This window comes from Lissotriton helveticus, chromosome 5_1 (assembly GCF_964261635.1).
Source record: "Lissotriton helveticus chromosome 5_1, aLisHel1.1, whole genome shotgun sequence".
NCBI classification, from domain to species: domain Eukaryota; kingdom Metazoa; phylum Chordata; class Amphibia; order Caudata; family Salamandridae; genus Lissotriton; species Lissotriton helveticus.
The window spans coordinates 120,192,077-120,212,497 of NC_136065.1; the positions used below are offsets into that span (position 1 = coordinate 120,192,077).

Below are 20,421 nucleotides of genomic sequence, written 5' to 3' on the forward strand. Positions count from 1 at the left end.
AAAACCAGAACAGCAGCGAAAAGAGACCTATCATTAATTATGGGAAACTGCATTAACCACATGGGCTAACCCACGCGTGCTGTTTCCACGCAAGTGGAGCGCCGCTTGACTTAACCATGCATATGCTTTAACCATGCCTATGTGTGGTTAAGGCAGTCAGCAGTCAAGTTGCAGAGACCGGATGGGTGCGGAGAGGAACAGGAAGGATCGGGGGAGAATGGACTGGGATGTGGCTTGGTAAGTAGGGCTTCTGGGGGACGCAGGAGTTTTTTGGAAGTAGTTTTCAAGAGGGGTAGTTTTAGGGCCAGGGGGACAGTTTTCATGACTAGGGGCCATTTTAGGGCTCAGGGTGGGGGGCTGGGCTTGGATTTGGGGTAGTTTTCTGGGGTTGATCATTTTTTGGGCTGGGGAGGAGTGCATTGCAGGGCTGGGGGTCGGTTTTTAGGGCTCAGGGAGGGGGGACTGGGGTGTGATCTTTAGTATGCATGCCTTTACCAATCTAGCCTTTACAACGAAATTTGATGTAAAGGCATGCGTGGTAAAGGCATGGGTAGCTAAGACACGGTCGTGCTTGAGACCGCTTTGTTAATGCATGTGTTGTTGAGGCATAAGTTGTTCTATCATACAACCATTAAATATGGTGCATAGATGTCAATAAATTACACAGTTTTAGTGATACATCATTGTACAATAAATATCCTTTTTTCAGCCAAGTAAATGTCGAAAGCGTTTCGACCTTCCACAATTTAACAGGTCATCATCAGGAAAAAAGAAGTGCGAGGAATACGATTGCTGCCTGTATACGTTCCAGAGATAGGATATCCGCATAAAGGTCCGCACAATTAATGAAAACAAAAGAACATTCCTAAATAGTACCACACGTGTAGGCGTTGGAATGTTGGAGGCTGTATGGAAATCAATCCCTGTTACAGGGCAAATGGCATCATAAGGCAATAGGTTTGTGCTATTCCTTTAGGGAAAAATAGGCATTTTCTCCCACATTCAAATTCCAAAATGTTAGCGGTTTGTAAAAGTGAGCAAATCCCAGAATTAGTGATAGGGTTTTGCACCCAGTACGAGGATTCTTATGCATCGATGGAGACACTGTGAAAATAAGCATGAGCGGATTTTGCGTATTGGCAATCCGCGGATCTGCGGATTTGCGGATTTGCGGATTGCGACAATATGCAAAATCCGCGGATCCTAGCGTATTTTTTTTTTGCGTGTTCGCACGGGTTTCTGCAAGTTCGCGAGGGTTTTATTGTACAAAACGCTCACGAACGTGCAGAAACCCGTGCGAACACAATGTGCCTACTCATGGCCAAACGGACGGGGCTTCCATGCGAGTGCACATGCCTCTTGTGTGTATAAAAGGTCAGAGGCCGATCAGACCAGCAGATGAAGATACAGAGACTCCTGGTCACAGGAACAGCACAGGGATTGTGCTGCACATGCCTCTTGTGTGTATAAAAGGTCAGAGGCCGATCAGAGCAGCAGATGAAGATACAGATACTCCTGGTCACAGGAACAGCACAGGGATTGTGCTCGTGAAAGTCAAGGATGCAAAGGCCTCTATCCAGCATCACAGCTGACTTTCGACGGTAGATGTGGTAAAGAAGGCACATTGCCCAGCCTCGACGACGCTCTCGATTGTTTCTGGGCTGATGAATGAGTCACTGCATTTGAGCTTCAACTAGTTCCAGCGACCATGTGTGTGTTTACAATGGCGCCAGCAAGCTGCCAGCGCCGTTGTAAAATAGTTACAAAGTTAGCTTGCACAGGAAGCACTTAGATAAAATAAAGCAGCACCTGCTTCGTTTTATCTAGTGGTTCCTGTGCAAGCTAACTTTGTAACTATTTTACAACGGCGCTGGCAGCTTGCTGGCACCATTACATGAGTGGGTGGGGGTTCAACTTTTGAACCCGTTACATCCGCGGATTTTTTCGGATTTTGTGGAAAATACGTAAAATACACGGATTGCGTATTCACCAAAAATCCGAAAAATCCGCGGACGTAACGGATTTGCCGCCCATGCTTATGTGAAAACCCGTTGAAGAACCAAGCCCTGTATTTCCAAAATGAGAAGCATTATAGATAAGGCACATTTATGTTGATCTAGTGGGGTCAAAAGGGGAGTTCGTATTAATTTGTGACTGGGATTAATACATGTATTTCTAAAAGTAAAAAATGCATAATCATAAACAAATATTTTCATTAGAAAGCATGTTTTAGGGCCAGATGTAGGAAGCCTAATTCCGATTGGTAACGGCCGAAATTACCGAATTTCGGCCGTTACCGATTGGAATTAGGCTTTTCAGATGTAGGTGGCCAAATTGTAGGTTTCGGTAATTTACCGAATCGGTAACTTGAGGAATCGGTAAATTACCGAATTCTTAATATACCGATTCGGTAAAATTACCGAATCCTTAATGTAGAGAGCACTCAAGTGAGTGCTTTGTACACTTAAGGATTCGTTATTTACCACCAACTATTAGTTGGTGGTAAATTCCGAATACCTTTCAAAAAGCAATGTTTAGCTTTTTATTCAGTGCCATGTGGCAGACATACATTTCCTTAGGGCATGTATGTCAGCTACATGTGCACCCATGCACTATACAGGGGTGCAACAGGGTGTCAATGTGACACCCTGCCACCCTTGTAGGTCTACCCCCTATTACCGATTCTCATTAATTCCTATGGGCCTCCAGGCCCATAGGAATAAATGGGGAATATCGATTCGGTAAATACGGAATCGGTATTTACCGAATTTTACAGATTCGGTAAAATTTACCGAATCATTATCTACACATCATTTACCGATTCTAAAATACCGAATTGGTAAAATTCGGTATTTTAGAATTGGTAAATGATATTTACCTACATCTGGCCCTTAGTCTCATAAATTAAAACCTCATTTCAGAGTGTGACATAATTACTCACAGAGTAGTTGGAGTACTTGGATGATCATCCAATGACTCTGGGATGACTTCTAAATTAATCCTGTTCGACCTGGGTAACCTAGGGACGTGGCTGGGGAATAGTGAGACACCAAATCAGACAGAAAGGAGTCTCAAGATTTGGACAATGTTGTTGGCCAAATGCAGTTTGATAAATATACTGCACATAGGAACCACTCACATTTCAGAACAACACATGTGATAGGGATAATTATTTTAGCATTACACTTGAAGGAGGGCCGCCCAAGCTGTTGAGGGCGAATCTATACATTATATCCAAAAAGTGGACTTTAAGATGTTCCATTTGACTTGTTAAAGATGTCATAAATCATAGTGATAACCGTACACTTTCTGTAAACCACTTCCTGTTATGCCACGCCCTGGGATGTCACTTCCTGTGATGCCAGTATCAAAGGTCGCATCATTGCCAAGTAAATATAGTAGCTGGTTTGATTATTTATTTTTCTTTCATAGCCAGCTACGATAACCTATAAAACAAACTATTTATTGACTGAAATATAGCATGAGGTTGACAATGATAAATAAATCTATAAATGTGTATTGCTATGCAGAATGCAATATTATTCTGAGGAATGCAGTGTCCTGAATATGGTTTCAGCCTTTTCTGACAGATCCAGATTAATGGTACCAATGTTCCAGTGAAATGTACATATACACTTTTGGCTACACGATGAATGCAAGCCTGTGTATCCATCCATCCATCAATGTATCTGACCGCTGCTCTGGCCTGCACGCGCACAGCACAGAGCCTTGGCTCTGATCAATGCTGCCTGCTTAATATTCTGGTCTCCTTCAGTCTGCACAGAACGTGAAATCTAATTTTGGTTCCCAAGCCGCGTCTTTCAGAAAAGAGAATATTGCAGCATTACCCCGGCAATATCCGGAAAACAAATTACTGTGAGACAGGAGGGTTTATGATGCACCCGAGTCTGGTAATGCTCGTTGCAGTGTGAGTGCTACACGCACTTTAGAGGCACGTTGTGCATGTTAGGAAAACAAACGTCATCACATTGATCATGGGAGCCGGTCGATTTGATTGTGAAATATGAGTTTTTATCGCATAAATTTAATTTATATGTCTCGACAAATCAGAGCTGGATTACCTGTACATTACTAAGGGAGCGAATATCCACCGTCACTTGATATGAAGAGCTTCACAAATGAAATTTGAGATAACCACCTAACGCAAAATGTCCTTTTTGCACTGGTCCATCAGAGCAAATGTTTCACAAAGGTCGGCTGGTGAAAGTGATGGCGTAAAATCGAAGCAGTATCGAGGCAATATCTGTAAACCAGCTCAAAATATGAAGACAAAAAATAGTGAATGGATGTGTGTAATCACATTGATTACCTGGAGGAAGTAAAATATTTTTATTTTGTGTTTCGTGACAAGGACCTAGCTTTATTTCTGTGTCATAAGGAGCTTCAACTAATCCTGTTTGTTGTTGTTCGAGAGGGTGTTATCCCTGCTCAAGCAACAACCACAATCCTTGTTAGGATGAACCACAAAAAGTCACTAAATAATCCTGTGCTTAACCCTCTGGTAGCTTTGCACAAAAGCACTCAGGCTGACATTACATGCAATGTGTAAAGTATTTATGCAGAACACAAACAGAAATCAAGTGAAAACAGAAAACAAGAATAATCACAAATGAATTAAGAAAAATGAAGGTAATGTTAATAAATAAAAGGATACTGCAACAGGGGCGGCTCTAGGCTCATGGCGGCCCTGGGCAGGGAGCGTAGGAAGGGGGCCCCGGAAGAGGGAGTCTGGGCGGGGCAGAATCCCCCAGAGATCCGGAAGGTGGAACAGGCTGCCAAATCCCTGCCAGGGGCCGCCAGGCAAATATGTTTCCATCCTCAGAGGAATATTATATTAAGGATATATATTGGCGTGGTGGCCCCAGGGGTTTTGAGGCCCTGTGCAAGTGCACAGCTTGCACATGCCTAAGGCCGCCCCTGACTGCAATGACAAAAAATCCAATCACTACAACCAGAGATGCTCATGTTTAAAGTTTTAAGTGAAAATAGCACGAAGAAGCACAAAAGGCACTTGCGTCCAACTGGTCGCACTGGCCCAAGGGAAAGTCACACGTTCAGGCCGACAATGACGAAGCTTGTGTCGGATACTGGGACCATGTTAGTCCCTCTGAGAAGTTACCTTCTAAGTCCAGTGCGAAGAGTTCCATTCACGTTGGAGGAGGCCGTCACTAGCACAAAGTGCAGGTCAGGCATTGTGGACAATCATCGCTGTAGTGTGAAGAGCTCATCGAATCCTGCAGACATTTATTGCTACTGCTTTGTGTCAGGGAGCGTCGTTGTAGAAGTGCAGATCTTTCGTTGTTGGTCACAAATCAGAGTTGTTGCTGCTACAAAGAGCAGGTCGCACTGGCACTTCACATTGGGAGTCATCACAAGCAGCTCAGTCATGACATAAGCGGGCCCATTTGCGATCATGAGGAGCCCAAACTTCAGGATTTTCACTTTTAGTTCTGGAGGGGTACACTCTGACACCAGCAATGGAGAGGTCCAAGGTAAAACAAATAACACACGAAAAGGGTCCCAAACCAATGTAGGGGAGAAGGATTCCATTGATCCATCTGAAACTAGGAAGGAGGTTCTGATGGGCGGAGGCCTAGGGCCCCCTTTTTTAAGACAATGTCCTTTGACTGTTCCCAGTTAGGGCACACGCAAGCAAAGTCTGTCTGTACTAAGGGACCATCACTTGTGGGAATTTCACAGGCATGGCCAAAGTGGTCTTGGGTAGAGGTAGTCCCCAGGAGTCGAGGGTAGAACACGTCCTAGTGTCCCTGAGATGGGAGGTGAACTCAGATAGAAAGTTTGTGATCCCCGAGGATGGAAATACAGGTGTCTGGCGTTGAAGGACTTTATGGTGGGTAGCATGATACTTCGTAGCCGAAAATGAGTTAGTGGTGAATCCAGTGGTTATCAATTATTGGGTTATATTTGTTACTTATTTGAACACAATGGATTGGAATGCTATCCCAAGAGATAGCCAGTGATTTGAATATTTGCATGCGTTGCCTCCAATCACTTTTTGTGTATTTGATGTAACGTCCTAAGCAGCCATGGGCATGCTGACTAGACCCATCTAGACCAAACCCATATTGAGTTCATCCTATTCCAGTACAAATAGGACCTGGCTTGGCAGTTCAGGCTTGACTGTTCTTTTTAGAGCAAGACTAAGGCTGTTTTGCATGTGACTGGGTCTATTCTGAGATGGCATAATGGTCAAAAAAACTATTTGTGGAAATCCTATCTGAGTGATTGCCAGTGTCTCGACTATTTGAAAGCAATCATTTGCTATTGGGTTTTAACATAAAAAAACAAATATGGAACTTCAGAGAAGCATTCCTGTCTTAAACGAATACCCCGAAGACTCCCCCAAAAACAATCCCCCCACTATCCTTTCTCCATCTCCTGCATTGACTACTTATGGTAGCTGTGTTTAGGATGAACTCCCTACTCCATCGCTGCTTAGGGATATAAGAAAGCTAGTGAGTATTTTTTGGTCTCTAAAAGTCCCAACTTTTGAAGGCTAATTGAGCAGTAGAGGTAGTGTAGATATTGCAGAACTGGATCCCACATTTTGTTAAATCAAAACGCCTCCTTTTTGAACTCATATGCCACTTATTTGTGTGCCAACAAGTGCCATATATACGTTGGAGCCACAGTTCCATTGTCTATGCCATTTTGTTCCCCCACCTTCCTAGTATTGTTTGTTTGACTTCAAGGAGCAGATGAGATATGCACTTACCTTTGGTAAAGTGTAGTGGATATGGATCGCTGGTCACATTTTCCACCTCAGTGCACAATATGCACAATATGACTCATAATACATCACTCGAAAATTCATAAAGTTTCAGTCATGCCTGGAGTATGGCTTTCAGTCCACACTGCCTCCAGCAATGCAATGGCTGTATCTTGTCTATAGTATGCAGCAGTGTAGGTGTGTAGTGAGATTTAGTGTAGGGGTTTTCACCCCTAGGCATGGTGAGCGAAATTGTTAATGCATATGAAAATATCCTCCAGGGAGGAGTTAAGCTCTTTCCCCCATTGTTCTTGGTAATAATCAATGGATTGTTTTGGGGCTGGGGGATTGAGTAATGTATACAGTTGTAATACCAGGTGTCTCATGGATGTGAAGGTTTGAAAATATCTCTCACAGACTGTAAGTGGCTTTGTGGTTCTTTCCTAAACATGGGGCTGAATGATTTGAACATGGCAGAATGTCCCTCCTTCAGGATACCAAATGTTGAGTTGAGATCTTCACAAGAGCGAGACTTCCTTTTGTGAAAAATTCTTACAGTCAAAAGCAGCCCTGGTCCATGCAATTGCTTCTGTTTAAACTATGTTCACAATTATGCGGTGCAGGGGAAAAGGGTATGTGGACTTATGCATACAGGACCTCTTTTCTCCCCAAACAAAGGGGTTGCATACCTCCTGCAGCTGGATAAGTTCTCCTCGAGAAACAGGAGGGTGTACAGCATGTGTCTTTTAAATGAAGAGCAAACTAAATAACTGTTACAATATTAATAACTTAGGTCCCGATTTGGATCTTTGTGGACGGGTAAGTCCATCACAACAGTGACGGATAGCCCGTCCGCCGAAACATAAATCCTATAGGTTATACAATGCGATTTAAATTTCAGCTGATGAGATATCCTTCACCGTTGTGACGGAGTAACTAGATCTCCATGATCTAAATCAGGCCCTTAATTTAAATGTAAAATGTAATTATTTTGAATGTATTAAATTTAAATAATTCTTTATTATTTTTAAATCTAAAACAATTCCAACCTAAAGTAACAACATTTTTTTTATGCATTATAACTGATGTGTAGAATTAACTAAAAGGAATGTAATTATGGTTTAATAAAAATACTTTGACATACAATTTTAAATTACAAAATGTTATTACAATATGCTAAATTAAAAAATACATTTACATTTTAGATTTTTTTAACATTAAAATGCATTTATTCATATCTTTAACTATTTTGAATAATTTGGTTTAATTAACATTATTTCCTATGGGGTTTCATTTTAGGTCCTTACCTCCCTTATTTTTTATGGGAGATGTTAGAATACCAGTGGTTGTGGCCATGTGTTATGGAGGACTTACGCCAGATGTGAGCTGGAGTAAATGTACTACTTTTTAGTCCTTTTTGACTCTAGTATCTTTAGAAGTGCAGTTTGTGAATAGGATTGTACTTACTCTTATGTGGGTGGGTGCACAGCCCCTCCCTAAACACTCCCTTAACTCCTCCTTGCTCCTTACTCCTCCCTCAACCCATCCCCTTTTGTAGTAATTATTCCCCATTTTCCAGCCATACTCCTCTAACCCTCCCACGTCACCACTAAAATATATACTTACTTGCGAAGAGACTCTGAAGTTGAGCAGAGACCTCAAAACAAAAAAAGATAAAGAGAGGCGGAACCTCTGCATGTTAGTTTGTGTAAGGCATTCTGTAGTATGTTATTAGTACAATTTAAGTACTACTAAATATACGACAATGTGGAGGTGGTAAATAGGCCCCTAGGTTTAGTAATCAAACCCTTCATTTTCCCTTCAATAGGCCCCTTTTCTTCCTTCTAAAAGTATGTATGTTGCCAGACTCACATGGTTGTAGGGGTAAATATTTATTAGGCTGAGCCTCCAAAACACTTCAGGGATTAGGTGAGGGAATAAACACTGTGTTTATGTATCTGTGTATGAGGCACTCTGTGCTTGTTGCTTTGATGTTCACGGAGAGCTGGATTTCTACAGGCTTTGCAGTATTTATGCTGCTAGACTGGCCATCCTACCCATAGGACTAAAAGAGATCATGATTAAGCCTGAGCGGAGCTGGCGTAGAAGTGGAAATTGTAAGAAATATTTAGGAAAGGTAACTTTTAGAAAGTTGCCTTTTCTCTGGCTGAAGATCCTGGAGACTGATTTGCATTCACTCTCCAGCTTCTCCATCTAGTAAGTAGCCTTGAATAAATGTCAATAGGTGGGAAATGCTGCCCGGGAGCAAATAATAGGCTGACCCGGATGGGAAGTGAATCTCATGCCTCTGAACCCCACAGAATATAAAGGGCAGAGGTTCTGGGCATCCTTTTTGATTGATTGATTGATTGATTGTGGGTTTCTAAAGCGCTAGAATCGACTCCTGAAGGAGTATCTCTGCGCTGTAGACCGCTGGGGAACCCGTCCTGGCTTTCCCTGTGAGATGGTCCCTACTGAGTATCTCCAAGGTGAAACCAGGCATCCCCGGCATATGTGGGGGGCCGTTGTGGAGATGAGGCAAGCTAAATGCCCAGAGTTGCCGAGTGTGATCCCTAGTTAGAGTAGGCACCGAGGCGAGAATTATCGAGTCCGTTAACCCTGGTCCAAGACCCTGCCGCGTCGGGAATTGAACCCTGGTCCCGGGTTGTCCTCTGCACCCGGGTCTGCCGCCTCTAACCAGTGAGCCACACCACTCCACAGGTTAAAATCCTGCTTGACAGATCTACTAGTTACACATGCAACACTTGGGACACTTTAAAGGGGGTGAGAACTGGATGCCAAGACGGTACGTGTAGATCCTCCCACACTTCTGTCTCTGGTTTTCCATATAATTCTTGATGAACACTAGAAAGGAGAGAGATGCCATGACATTTCTTGTGAGTACACTGTATGGTTGTTGAAGGACTCTGCTTTTGTCCCACCAGACGTCTGTCTCTGGGAGTGGTGTGGCTCACTGGTTAGAGGCGGCAGACCCAGAAGCAGAAGTCGGCCGGGGACTAGGGTTCGATTCCCGACGCGGCAGGGTCATGGACCAGGATCAGCGGACTCGATAATTCTTGGCTCGGTGCCTCCTCCAACCAGGGTTCCCACTCGGCAACTCTGGGCATTAGCTTGCCTAATCTCCACAACGGCCCCATCAATGCCGGGGATGCCTGGCTCCACCTTGGGGATTCCCAGCAGGGACCATCCCACAGGGAAAGCCAGGACGGGTTCCCCAGCAGTATACAGTGCCAGGACACCGACTGGCAACAGTGCACTTTACAAGTATACACATTACATTACATTGGGTTCATTGTGGATACTGTGGTTGATTAAACTGGGTTTTAGTGTTAGATGTGGGAGGACACTGGGATGTCCTTAGTACACTCCTCATACAACCCCAGCACTCACAGCCCAAGTTTAGTATGGCCAAAGACTTCAACCATTTTGAAAATGTCCAAAGACGGTAGGGCTTACAATGGGATCTTATACCCCATAGGTTAGGGCGTTCTCAGGAGATCATTCCCAACCACTAGTTAGTGCCTAGCATAATTGTAGCACCTCCAGACACCTACTTTAGAATACTTCCTAAACTTGTGGAAGATCACAAAAGGATCGCACCTACAACCTGTATCCTAAGAAGAGCCCTAAAGGACTGGCCCTGCCATCTCTTGTAATCAGGGAAAAGAAATGATCTCTCAGGGTCGTGAGGATGCTACAGGGATACAACAACCCACAAGACGTAGGTCCTGGTCCTGGAAGTGCCCTTCTGACCAGTGGCAACTGGACCGGGCTGAACCCTGCTGTTGGCCTGTGCCTAATACCCTTTGAGTCTCTACGTGCCTCCTCCGATGTCCTAGGGTCTTTAGAAGTGTACTACTCTGGTTGATTGGAACTTAAACAATTAAGTCAGAGGGTAAGATCATTGACAAGGATGAACCTCGTTTGATATCATGAAATCAGCTACGAATAGTGTCTAGGTCCTTGTCTACCACAGCCATTAACTACCATTTGCATTTTGTTCTCTTTGGAGCCATTTTTACATAAAACCTTAACAATTCATATCTCTGGTTCAACTTTCTGCATTTTTGTCATTTGGTGTCATCATTTTGTTTATAAATTTGACTATATTTTTCTAATTCAGATTGGGATTTTCATTTTAGTTTATTTCATGCATTTTGACTTTATTACTGTTTTGGAACTACATAAATACTTTACAAATTGCCCTAAATTGAGTCTGTCTACTCTGTGCCATAGCTATCAAGAGGATGAGCTTAGGTCAGTTTACTGAATTTGAAGGTTCACTCTAACATGCATTGTAATTATTTCTTGAGGTGGGTAGTTACCCACTCCAAAAAATAATCCAACTTCTTACTTGTGGTAAGTAACCCTACCAGTAGGAAGATTTGTCAAAGTCAAATGTCCATCTATTTAGTGTGTTTCTAAATGTAATTTATTTTCACAAAGATAAAAAAGGAGGCAAGAGGAGCTGAACTCATTTTCTACACTGTGGACAAGTGAGGAATTCTGAAGCAAAATCCGAGCATTCAGAATCCAAAGTCAGCATCCCAGACACTATGTACTTCACTTTGCTGGAGGCCGTAAAGATGGCTGTCTTGTTTCACTCTGCTAATGTGTAATAACTGTATGGTTTTCATGGGCAAGTGTTACACACAAGAACTTTTAGCTACAATTGTCAAATGCAATGACATCACGCCAGCAAACAACATACTTGGTGGTACCCTAGTGTGCTGCCAGAGCGCTTGTAGGAAGAGGTGACGTCCTGGACAAGGGCAAGTAGCAGATCTTCTTGCATTATTTGTGGTTGCTCCATGACAACCTTTTTCACTCCAACACCAATCATAGAGATCAGCACATTGGGTGATGGAGGGGCTGTGGGAGTTACTTAAAATAAAAGAATGAACAAGAGTAAATAACATGATTGGGACACTTTTCACCTACGGTTTAGAAATTACATGAACAACTCAAGCTTAACTAGTGTTGTCTGTGCTGTCATTTGGATCACCTAGTGGCAACCTATCTTACTTTTGCTTCATAACTATGTATAATTCCACACATTTCATAAGGAGTCCTCCCCTGTCTACATACTACAGACTAATTTTAATGTAGAACTCATATAGAAAACACATGAACTTCTAAGGGTCTTATTTTGAGTACAAAATATCAGAATGATAATGGTAGGTAGTCTTTACCAACAAATGTCTGAAGCTACAAAGTCCACACAAGATATTTTGATGCAAACTTAGAGGGGAATGCCCAAAGAGAAATCTAAAAAACTCAACTTTTGAGCAGAATCATATATCTTGAACTACTGTGCCAGTGTACAGATAGATCCATCATTTCACGTTCAACTGATTTTACATGTGACCTGAGACAAGTAACACAATACCAGCAAAAGTGTGTTGAGAATCTGTGATAAACAGTGTTGTTGAGGTACCCTAGCTTCTCACCATTGCCATTTGTAGGCGGATACATGTATAGCTTTAGAACAGGCTTTCTTTGTTATTGTTTATATCTAGGCATTCTTGAAGCACTCCTTGAGGTTGTGGAATTCACTATTGAAAGTGGCGGCCTATAAGCAGCAAATACCAATATGACTTAGGTACACATTATAGTTTTTAAGACTTCAGTCTAAATCCGGGATTTAAGATCATCTCAGTGTTACACCATTCTACTTGAAAGTTTTGCACGCAGAAAACTCAATTACCTTTTCCTAGAAAATATTTGAAATACCATCTGGTGTGATACTCTGGGTTTTCCAAGTGCACATCTGTTCTCCTCCACGTACCAGGTGTAAAGTCAGAATTCTGAAAGAGAAGACAGAGATGTAATTAAATAAATCTAACCCGGGGGGAATGGATTGCAGTTAATGAGCACAAAAGATGTCAACAGAATGGCTTTAATTGCTTATTAAAATAGATCCAGACCCTTCATGCTGGAAATCGTAATACTATTTTTGTCACTTGTGGGTATTCATTTGAAGACAGTGGTCTTGGATTTCATCTTTGCTACTGTAATTTATACTGCAGGATGAGGAGTTTACTGAACGTGCTGAAGAGGATCTTTAGTAGGCCTGGGCGGTAAATTCCGTTCCGCTTGCGGAATTTGCGGAATTGGGTTAATTTTGTGTTCCGCAGAAAACGCGAAATTGCCCAAAAATCTGCGTTCCGCGACTTCACGAAATGTTTGCTTGTTTGCGTTCTCAAAATGCGTGTTCGCGAGATATTGCCCCGGAGCACGCAAACAGCGATTGCGAACAGTAAAAAAGCATTGCGAACAAGCAATTCCGCGTGTTGGCTGAATTTTTGCTTGTTCGCAGAGATCTTTTACCATTTCGCAGAAATTTGCGTAACACGGTTATGCAAATTCCGCCCACTCCTAGTCTTTAGTCAGAAGCACTAATAAGACACAAATAGTTTAATGGCAGTAGTTACAGGCTTTGTTCTACGGCACATTTTTGCTTGCGAGGAAATTGATCACTGTTACTTAACTATTAACTGTATTGCTACAGCCTACATTGCAAAAATACTAAATACATTATCCTCCAGTAGACAACACTTAATGGCATACTGCGCTTTACATTTCAACGTAAGCCACGTGATAGGCTGGATGTTGACGAGTATGTCTAGTGGTCAATGCTCATGGGTCTGTGTGTGCATGCCTGTCTGTGGGTGTGTTGTTTTGTCTACAAATATGCATGTGTGATCTGTGTCAATGTGGTCATAGAGTTATTGTGTGCCTTGGTGTGCATGCACTGCACAAAATAGAGACTAATTGTGGGGCCATTTGTGGAGTTTTGTAATACCGCTCCAGTATACTGGATTCGGCAAAAGTGCCCAGATGCAGTCAGTGGCATAACATAAAATCATGATGACCCTCTTACTGAATGTGAAGAGGAATCCCGACTCTCCTATAGCTCACATATTGTCATTGGTTTCCATCATCCATCTGTACAGTAACGGAAATCACTGATTTTCTAATTACCCACACAGCACTCCACAGTTGCATGCATGTTCCTCATCACCAGCTCATTCACCAAACAAGTCACAGAGGCCTGGAAACTGCTGCATGCCAATGCCCCATATCTGCTGTTTCTCATGGAAACCTTGCTGAACACTGCATTGGCACCTGACATCACCACAGCCATCCCCAGACCAATAAGACTACCAGGCAAGACAGACTTCACAAGCTCAAAGTCAGAATCGCCATCATCCACATGAACACCATAAGCTCACCACATCCATGGACAGGTCATCTTCCTCCATGGAACACCTGTTGTTCAAGCTCCACATCAGAGCCAACTTCACCCTAAGTGGCACTCTTATCTACAGACCACCAGGACCATGCACCAACTTCACCAACACCATCCCGGAACTTCCCCACACCACTCGCCCTTGATGCTAGCAATTACGTCCTACTCTAAGACCTGAACTTCCACCTGGAAGACAACGTATCATCCAACAAGAAGGACAGAGCCTTGTTGCCTCCTGGACCCTAATTTAATCTACATCAGAAACATCCTACTCACAAGTCCACACCAGTCCCCTTGACAGACCATGCCCTTTTCAAGTTTAGCATCCCAATACCAGTTCAAAGCCCACACACCTCCACGAGACCAGCCTGCCGAAACAGGAACAGCATCGCTGACAAGGACTGGAATACTGCTCAAAACACCCAGCTACCTGAACACAGCAACAACCTCACCAAAGCCATCAAGAATTTCAACAAGTGGATCACCTCCTACACCGACTCATTGACCCTTCAAGCACAGAAATGCCACAAGATTCAGACGAACCCCAACTGCAAAGAACTGGAGCCTAAATGGAGAATAAGCCAGGACAACACAGACAGGAGCACATTCAAATCTACACTAAGAAGCTACCACCAAATAATCCAGACCACTGGTCTGGCAGACCACATTTATGCCTGTACCAATAGAAGCAAAGAAATCTTCCCCATTGTGAGGATTTCACCTCGCCATTGGACACTTTCAGCTCAATCACCCCCACACAGGTCCTCTGCAGCAATCTCTCTCAATTCTTCAGCAACATAATCACCGCCATTTACAGCTACTTCAGCCGCCAAAGAACCTGACAGACCTCACCAAACGCCTCCCGATATTATCCAAAGAACCAATGCTAACCATATGGCCCATCATCAACCCAAAAGAAACCACCACCGCAATGACGTCCATCACTTAGGGGCCCCTTAGGACCCTCACCACCACAATGCCTACTCCAGAGGACTGCAACCGATCAGCGCCATGCTCCCAATCTATTCTGAATACCTCCACCTCATCCGCGACCTTCCAAAATGCTTGGAAAAACACAACTTACTCCCATTGGTGAAGAAACCCTCTACAGACCCTTGAACGCTCACCAACTACAGACTGCTCTCCCTGCTACCATTCCTGGCCAAGGTCCAGGGACGGACTGGCCATAGCAGGCACCGGGCGTTTCCCCGGTAGGCCGCTAGGATGGGGGCCGGTTTTGGGTCCCTGGGGGTCCGTTTTTGTTACCGTGGGTCGGCGATATCGGCCTGCTGTAACAAAACCGTCCGAAACCGGCCATCGCAAACTGCTCATCTGCACTCACCCTCACCCCAAGGGGGGTGGCTGAGCAGTTTGCCAGGGCCAGTTTCTGTTCCCACTCTGGCCCTGCCAAGGTCTTAGAAAAAAAACATCAATAGACACCTCACCAAATACCTCACTGACCACTAACTACTTGACACTGCTCTGTCTGGTTTCAGATCCAACCACAGCATGGAAACTGCCCTCACCGCTGCCATGGATGACATCTGCATAACTCTAGACAGAGAAGACACAGAGGTCATCATTCTCCTGAACCTCTCCACAGCATTTGACACAGTCTCCTACTTGATTCTCAACCAGCCCCTACACGACATCAGAATCCAACGGCACGCACTCCAAAGGATGTGCTCCTTCCTGACTGGAAGGACCCAGTCAGTCAGTCTGGCACCATACATCTTGGAAACCTGTGACCTCATCTGCGGAGTTCTGCAAAGATTCTCCCTAAGCCATACACTCTTCAATGCATACATGATCCCTCTAGCCAGCATCCTCTGCTCTCAGAATATCAATGTCCTCTCCTACGCTGATGACATGCAACTCATTCTCTCCCTCACATACAAGACGCCGAGTACCCAGATGAAGTTCAATGCCTGCGGTACTGAAATCACCCACTGACTGAAGTCAAAGGGGGTGGGTCTATTCCTACTGATTGACAGCAGAGTCAGGGATGCCTTGACTTGCATAAAAGCTTGAAGTGTGCTTGTCAGATTTGCCGACTCTCTTGCCACGGCCAGCCCGAAATGCGCACTTCTGGCTGCACTAATGCCACCTGTTTTTGAACAACTGGGCAGATTGCAGAAACAGGCCCCCAGTCTCAAAAGGAGTGTTGGGTTAGCCGGCTTCCCCCAAACCTGGTGCTGCTCTTGTGCTGAAATCAGCATAAGAACAGCTCCAGTATTGGTTAGGGTTGCTGGCTGGGCACAGGCCGCAGTCGGAACGGACACTTTCATAGTGACTAGAGTGGAATTACAAATGTTGTGGTCTGGCCCGAACTTGCTTCAATTTGAACTCATATCTAATGAATTTAAAACCATGTAAAGTAAAGTAAGTATACTTGTAAAGCGCACTGTTACTCCATCTCGGAGTGTCCTGGCACTGTATACTGCTGGGGAACCTGTCCTGGCTTTTCCTGTGAGATGGTCCCTCCTGGGCACCTCCAAGGTATCCCCAGTGCTGATGGGGCCATTGTGGAGATTAAGCAAGCTATTGCCCAGAGTTGCAGGGTGGGACCCATGGTTAGTGTAGTCACCTCGGCGAGAATTATCGAGTCCACGGACATTTTTTTTTTTTGAGTTTTATATAGCGCGAACTAGAACCAAACCGAATCAGTTATCAGAGCGCTTTACATTGCACTAGTTACGTTTTTACATGAGGACACACACTTTCATGTTTTTTTAGGCACGGGGAGATTAAGGGGTATATTATCAAGGGGTTTATCTCCGCTTTTTTGGCTTTAAAAGCCAAGAAAGCGGAGATAAAATTATCTCCCTATTACCAAGCTGTCGCTAACACCAGTTAGTGACAGCTAATAGGAGATAGCGACCATCTTGGGCCCCGCTTTGCATGTCAGTGATATTTATCACTAATGACATGCAAAGTGGGCGTGCCAAGATGTTAGCGACTGGAAACAGTCGCTAACATCGCTATCTCCTATTACCAACTTTTGGAGATATTCGCGCTAAGCGCGAATATCTCCAAAAGCTAACACCTGCCCTGAGCAGTTCTTCACCATGTTATCCAATGGGAGGTGGATAACATGGCTAAGAGCATTTGCTCGATAATGCATGAATATCGCTGACTTTTCAGCGATATTCATGCATTGCGGCCGTTTTTTATCGCATTTGCGATAAACCTTGCTAATAGCAAGGTTTATCTGCGATAAAAATCGCCGATGTGCGGCGATAATTTTTGTCTCTAAACAAGTTAGAGACAAAAATTATCGCTAGTTGTTGGTAATATGCCCCTAAGTGATTTGCCCAGAATCACAGGAGGTTTTGGCGTCGTTACCGAGACTCGAACCCAGATCCCCAGGTCCGAGGTCGAGCGCCTTAGCCCAACTCCTCTCCACACATTTTACCCAAGACCCTGCCGTGTCGGGTCGGGAATTGAACCCTGGTCCCGGGCCGATCTCTGCTTCATGGTCTGCTGCTTCTAACCAGTGAGCCACACTTCCCCACTATATGGTATGAAGCTGCCTGTCTCAAGGGCTACAGATTCACCTTCCAGCACTTTCTGCCTCACTCTCATTCCCACTTTGGGAGGAAAACTATAATCTATAACAAATAATCGTGTCTTGCAAGGAATGCAAAATTATGAAACAGAAAGGCAAGGGAGGTCACACAAAAAAACAAAATCCGGATTTTCTAGCAGATATTCCTGACATTTTAACTGTGATAATCTGGCAGCCAACATGCCAAATAGCTTTTCTAAAGCAAAGCTATGGCGTTTTTGAGCCAGAGGGTGCTGTCTGCCCTATACTAATGTAAGGATGATGTACAATTTCAATTTGTTTGTGGTTCACATTTTACTTGATGTGCAATCTGAACTCTAAGGCAGCTTTTGTTTGTCATGTGTCATCAGTGTAACGTAGCTGATTGGTTTGCGAGCTTGATCCGTATTTTGTGGGATGCTGGCATCTTTTAAGATTGGTTAAGTAATGTTGTGCTGGAGCAATGGGCGCCAGAAAGCAGATCAATTTTTACTCTGCACTTTGCAGAAGAAATGCAATGGCATTGATGCTTTATAGCGGGGCAAAATAGTGTTTGTGTTATACAATAGAGGCAGGCCCGGACTGGGAACCTAAAGTAGCTCTGGCAAATTCTGTCAGACCAGCCCGCATGCCGTGTGCAGCAATTGAGCACAGCAAGCAAGCCTTACCACTACATTGAGGCTTGGGGAGGTTCTCCCTCCAAATAAATTTGGGAAGAAATGACAAAAATGCTGCATTCACAACACATTTTTAATTATATATTCAACTGTATTAGTTTTCTAAGCATAGTAAATGATGACTTTACAGTGCACCAGGATACAGTAATCTTGAATGATTGCCTCACTGTCACTCTCCAACAGTGCCTCGCATCTCTCTATAGCTCCTCTCTCACGTGTACTTCATTTGCTTTATAGTGCCTCTCATTCAAGTGCAGGGTATAAGAGAATTTTACATCACAAACACACACAGAAACAATGAATCATACATGTGTAAATCAGAGTATAGAAAATGTTACAAAAGACCAGGGGGACTGGAATTATGTGGCAGGGAAGGGCCAAATTATGCACCAGGGTTGAGTAAATTAAGCGGCAAGAACAGTCAGATTATGCGGCATAATGCGGCAAATTTTGGCAAAGCATGACTTCATTATTTCAGCATTTTTAAACTTGGTAATACACTGTGGACATCGGGTGCATGAATAGGATACCCAGGGCGGATAATAGCTCCGGTAAGTGGGCTGTGCGGCGTCCCTCCTATTTATGTTTAGAAATGGCACTGGGGATGGGATCGCTAGAGCCAAATAAGGCTTGGGAGAGAGGCCGTATTCCCCCCACCCCCCTTCATTAAAAAAACAAACAGCCCCGGGGGATGGATCCCCAGGGCATTACAAGGCTCAGGGAATAGAGTCAAGTGAGAGTGCTCTTCGTGATGGTGGAGAGCGTTCCAACAGCAGCCGTGCACTTAATCTGATTAAGCACACATGTAGGTGGTTTACTTTCGAGCCACACTTGGACACCGAGGTACAATTACATCTTAATACAGCTGCATACGATTAGGGGCGAATCAGCCAACCGATGGGATAGAGGCTTACATGTGTATTTAAACAGGCTTCACAGAGACTCCCATGATCATCGGGAGGAAGGGGCCAGAAGCAGCAGGTGACCAAATGAGGAACGTGCTCCTGATGTAGTAAGTGGCTAGTGTTGAAAGGTAAGACTTTTTTTTACCAGAAGTCCAAATTTAACACTGAGGGCCAGATGTAGGTGTCCAAATACCGGTCGGAAACGGCCGACATTTGGACATTGGTATGTAGGGGCATGTAAAATTACAGAATCGGTAATTTTACCGATTCTGTAATTTTACCGATTCGGTAAAATACCGAATTTGTAAAATTACCGATTCTGTAATTTCAGATGTAGGTAGCACTGTTTTCAGTGCTACAAGGGTTTAAGAATTCTTAATTTACCACCAACTAGTAGTTGGTGGTAAATTAAGAAAACCATTTAAAAAGCATTTTTTTTGCTTTTTAAACAGTGCCATGTTGCAGACATACATGCCCTAAGGGCATGTATGTCAGCAACATGTTCACCCATGCACAATTGAGGGGTGCAACAGGGTGTCAAAGTGACACCCTGCCACCCTTCAATATTTCCCCCAATTACCGAATCAGTATTTACCGATTCGGTAATTGACATTGATTGCTATGGGCCTCAAGGCCCATAGGAAACAATGGCAGTTACAGACTCGGTAAATACCGATTCATTAATTACCGAATCATACCGATTTGGTAATTAATTCGGTAAATATACCTACATCCCGATTGCCAGTTCTTAAATACCGAATGGGTATGATTCGGTGTTTAAGAATTGGTAATCGGGGATTACCTACATCTGGCCCTTAATATTTTAAAAGGGTAAGGTTGACAATCCCGTTTTCTCCCGTATCATTGTGTGAATTCAGGGGTTCCTAAGCCCTTACTTCATGGGGCCCAGATGACCCATACGTTTGGTGAGAGGATGTGAGCTGGTCTCACAGCATAACACGTTTTTGAGATATGAGATACACAAGTGCAGTATCACATCTGCACCGCATGCAAGTGATGCATGCGTTTGATGCTCGCCTGTAATGAGTGTGACAATTGTCCTAAATTTTCAGCCAATTAATTTGGTTAGTATAATTGTATTAATAATGTCTTTCAGGTACCTAAGAACATAGGGTGGCAACAAAGGTCTGACCAGTAAACAGCGTCATGCATATTGTGTATATGCCACAAGAGGATCCTGTGTCCCATCCTGATGAATGTCATGGACTGTTTTGAGAAGATAGGCAGAAACATGTTAAGTGGTGATG

The 20,421-nt window shown here is 43.8% G+C and overlaps 1 protein-coding gene across 1 annotated transcript in view; it reads right to left on the reverse strand.

The window, feature by feature from the left end:
- The window catches only part of GARNL3 (GTPase activating Rap/RanGAP domain like 3), a 1,031,878-nt gene that overhangs the window by 209,014 nt on the left and 802,443 nt on the right, over positions 1-20,421 (reverse strand). The window contains exon 4 of the mRNA XM_078641846.1: positions 12,480-12,579. Coding sequence (XP_078497972.1) covers positions 12,480-12,579 — 100 coding nt within the window. The remainder of the gene's footprint in view (positions 1-12,479; positions 12,580-20,421) is intronic.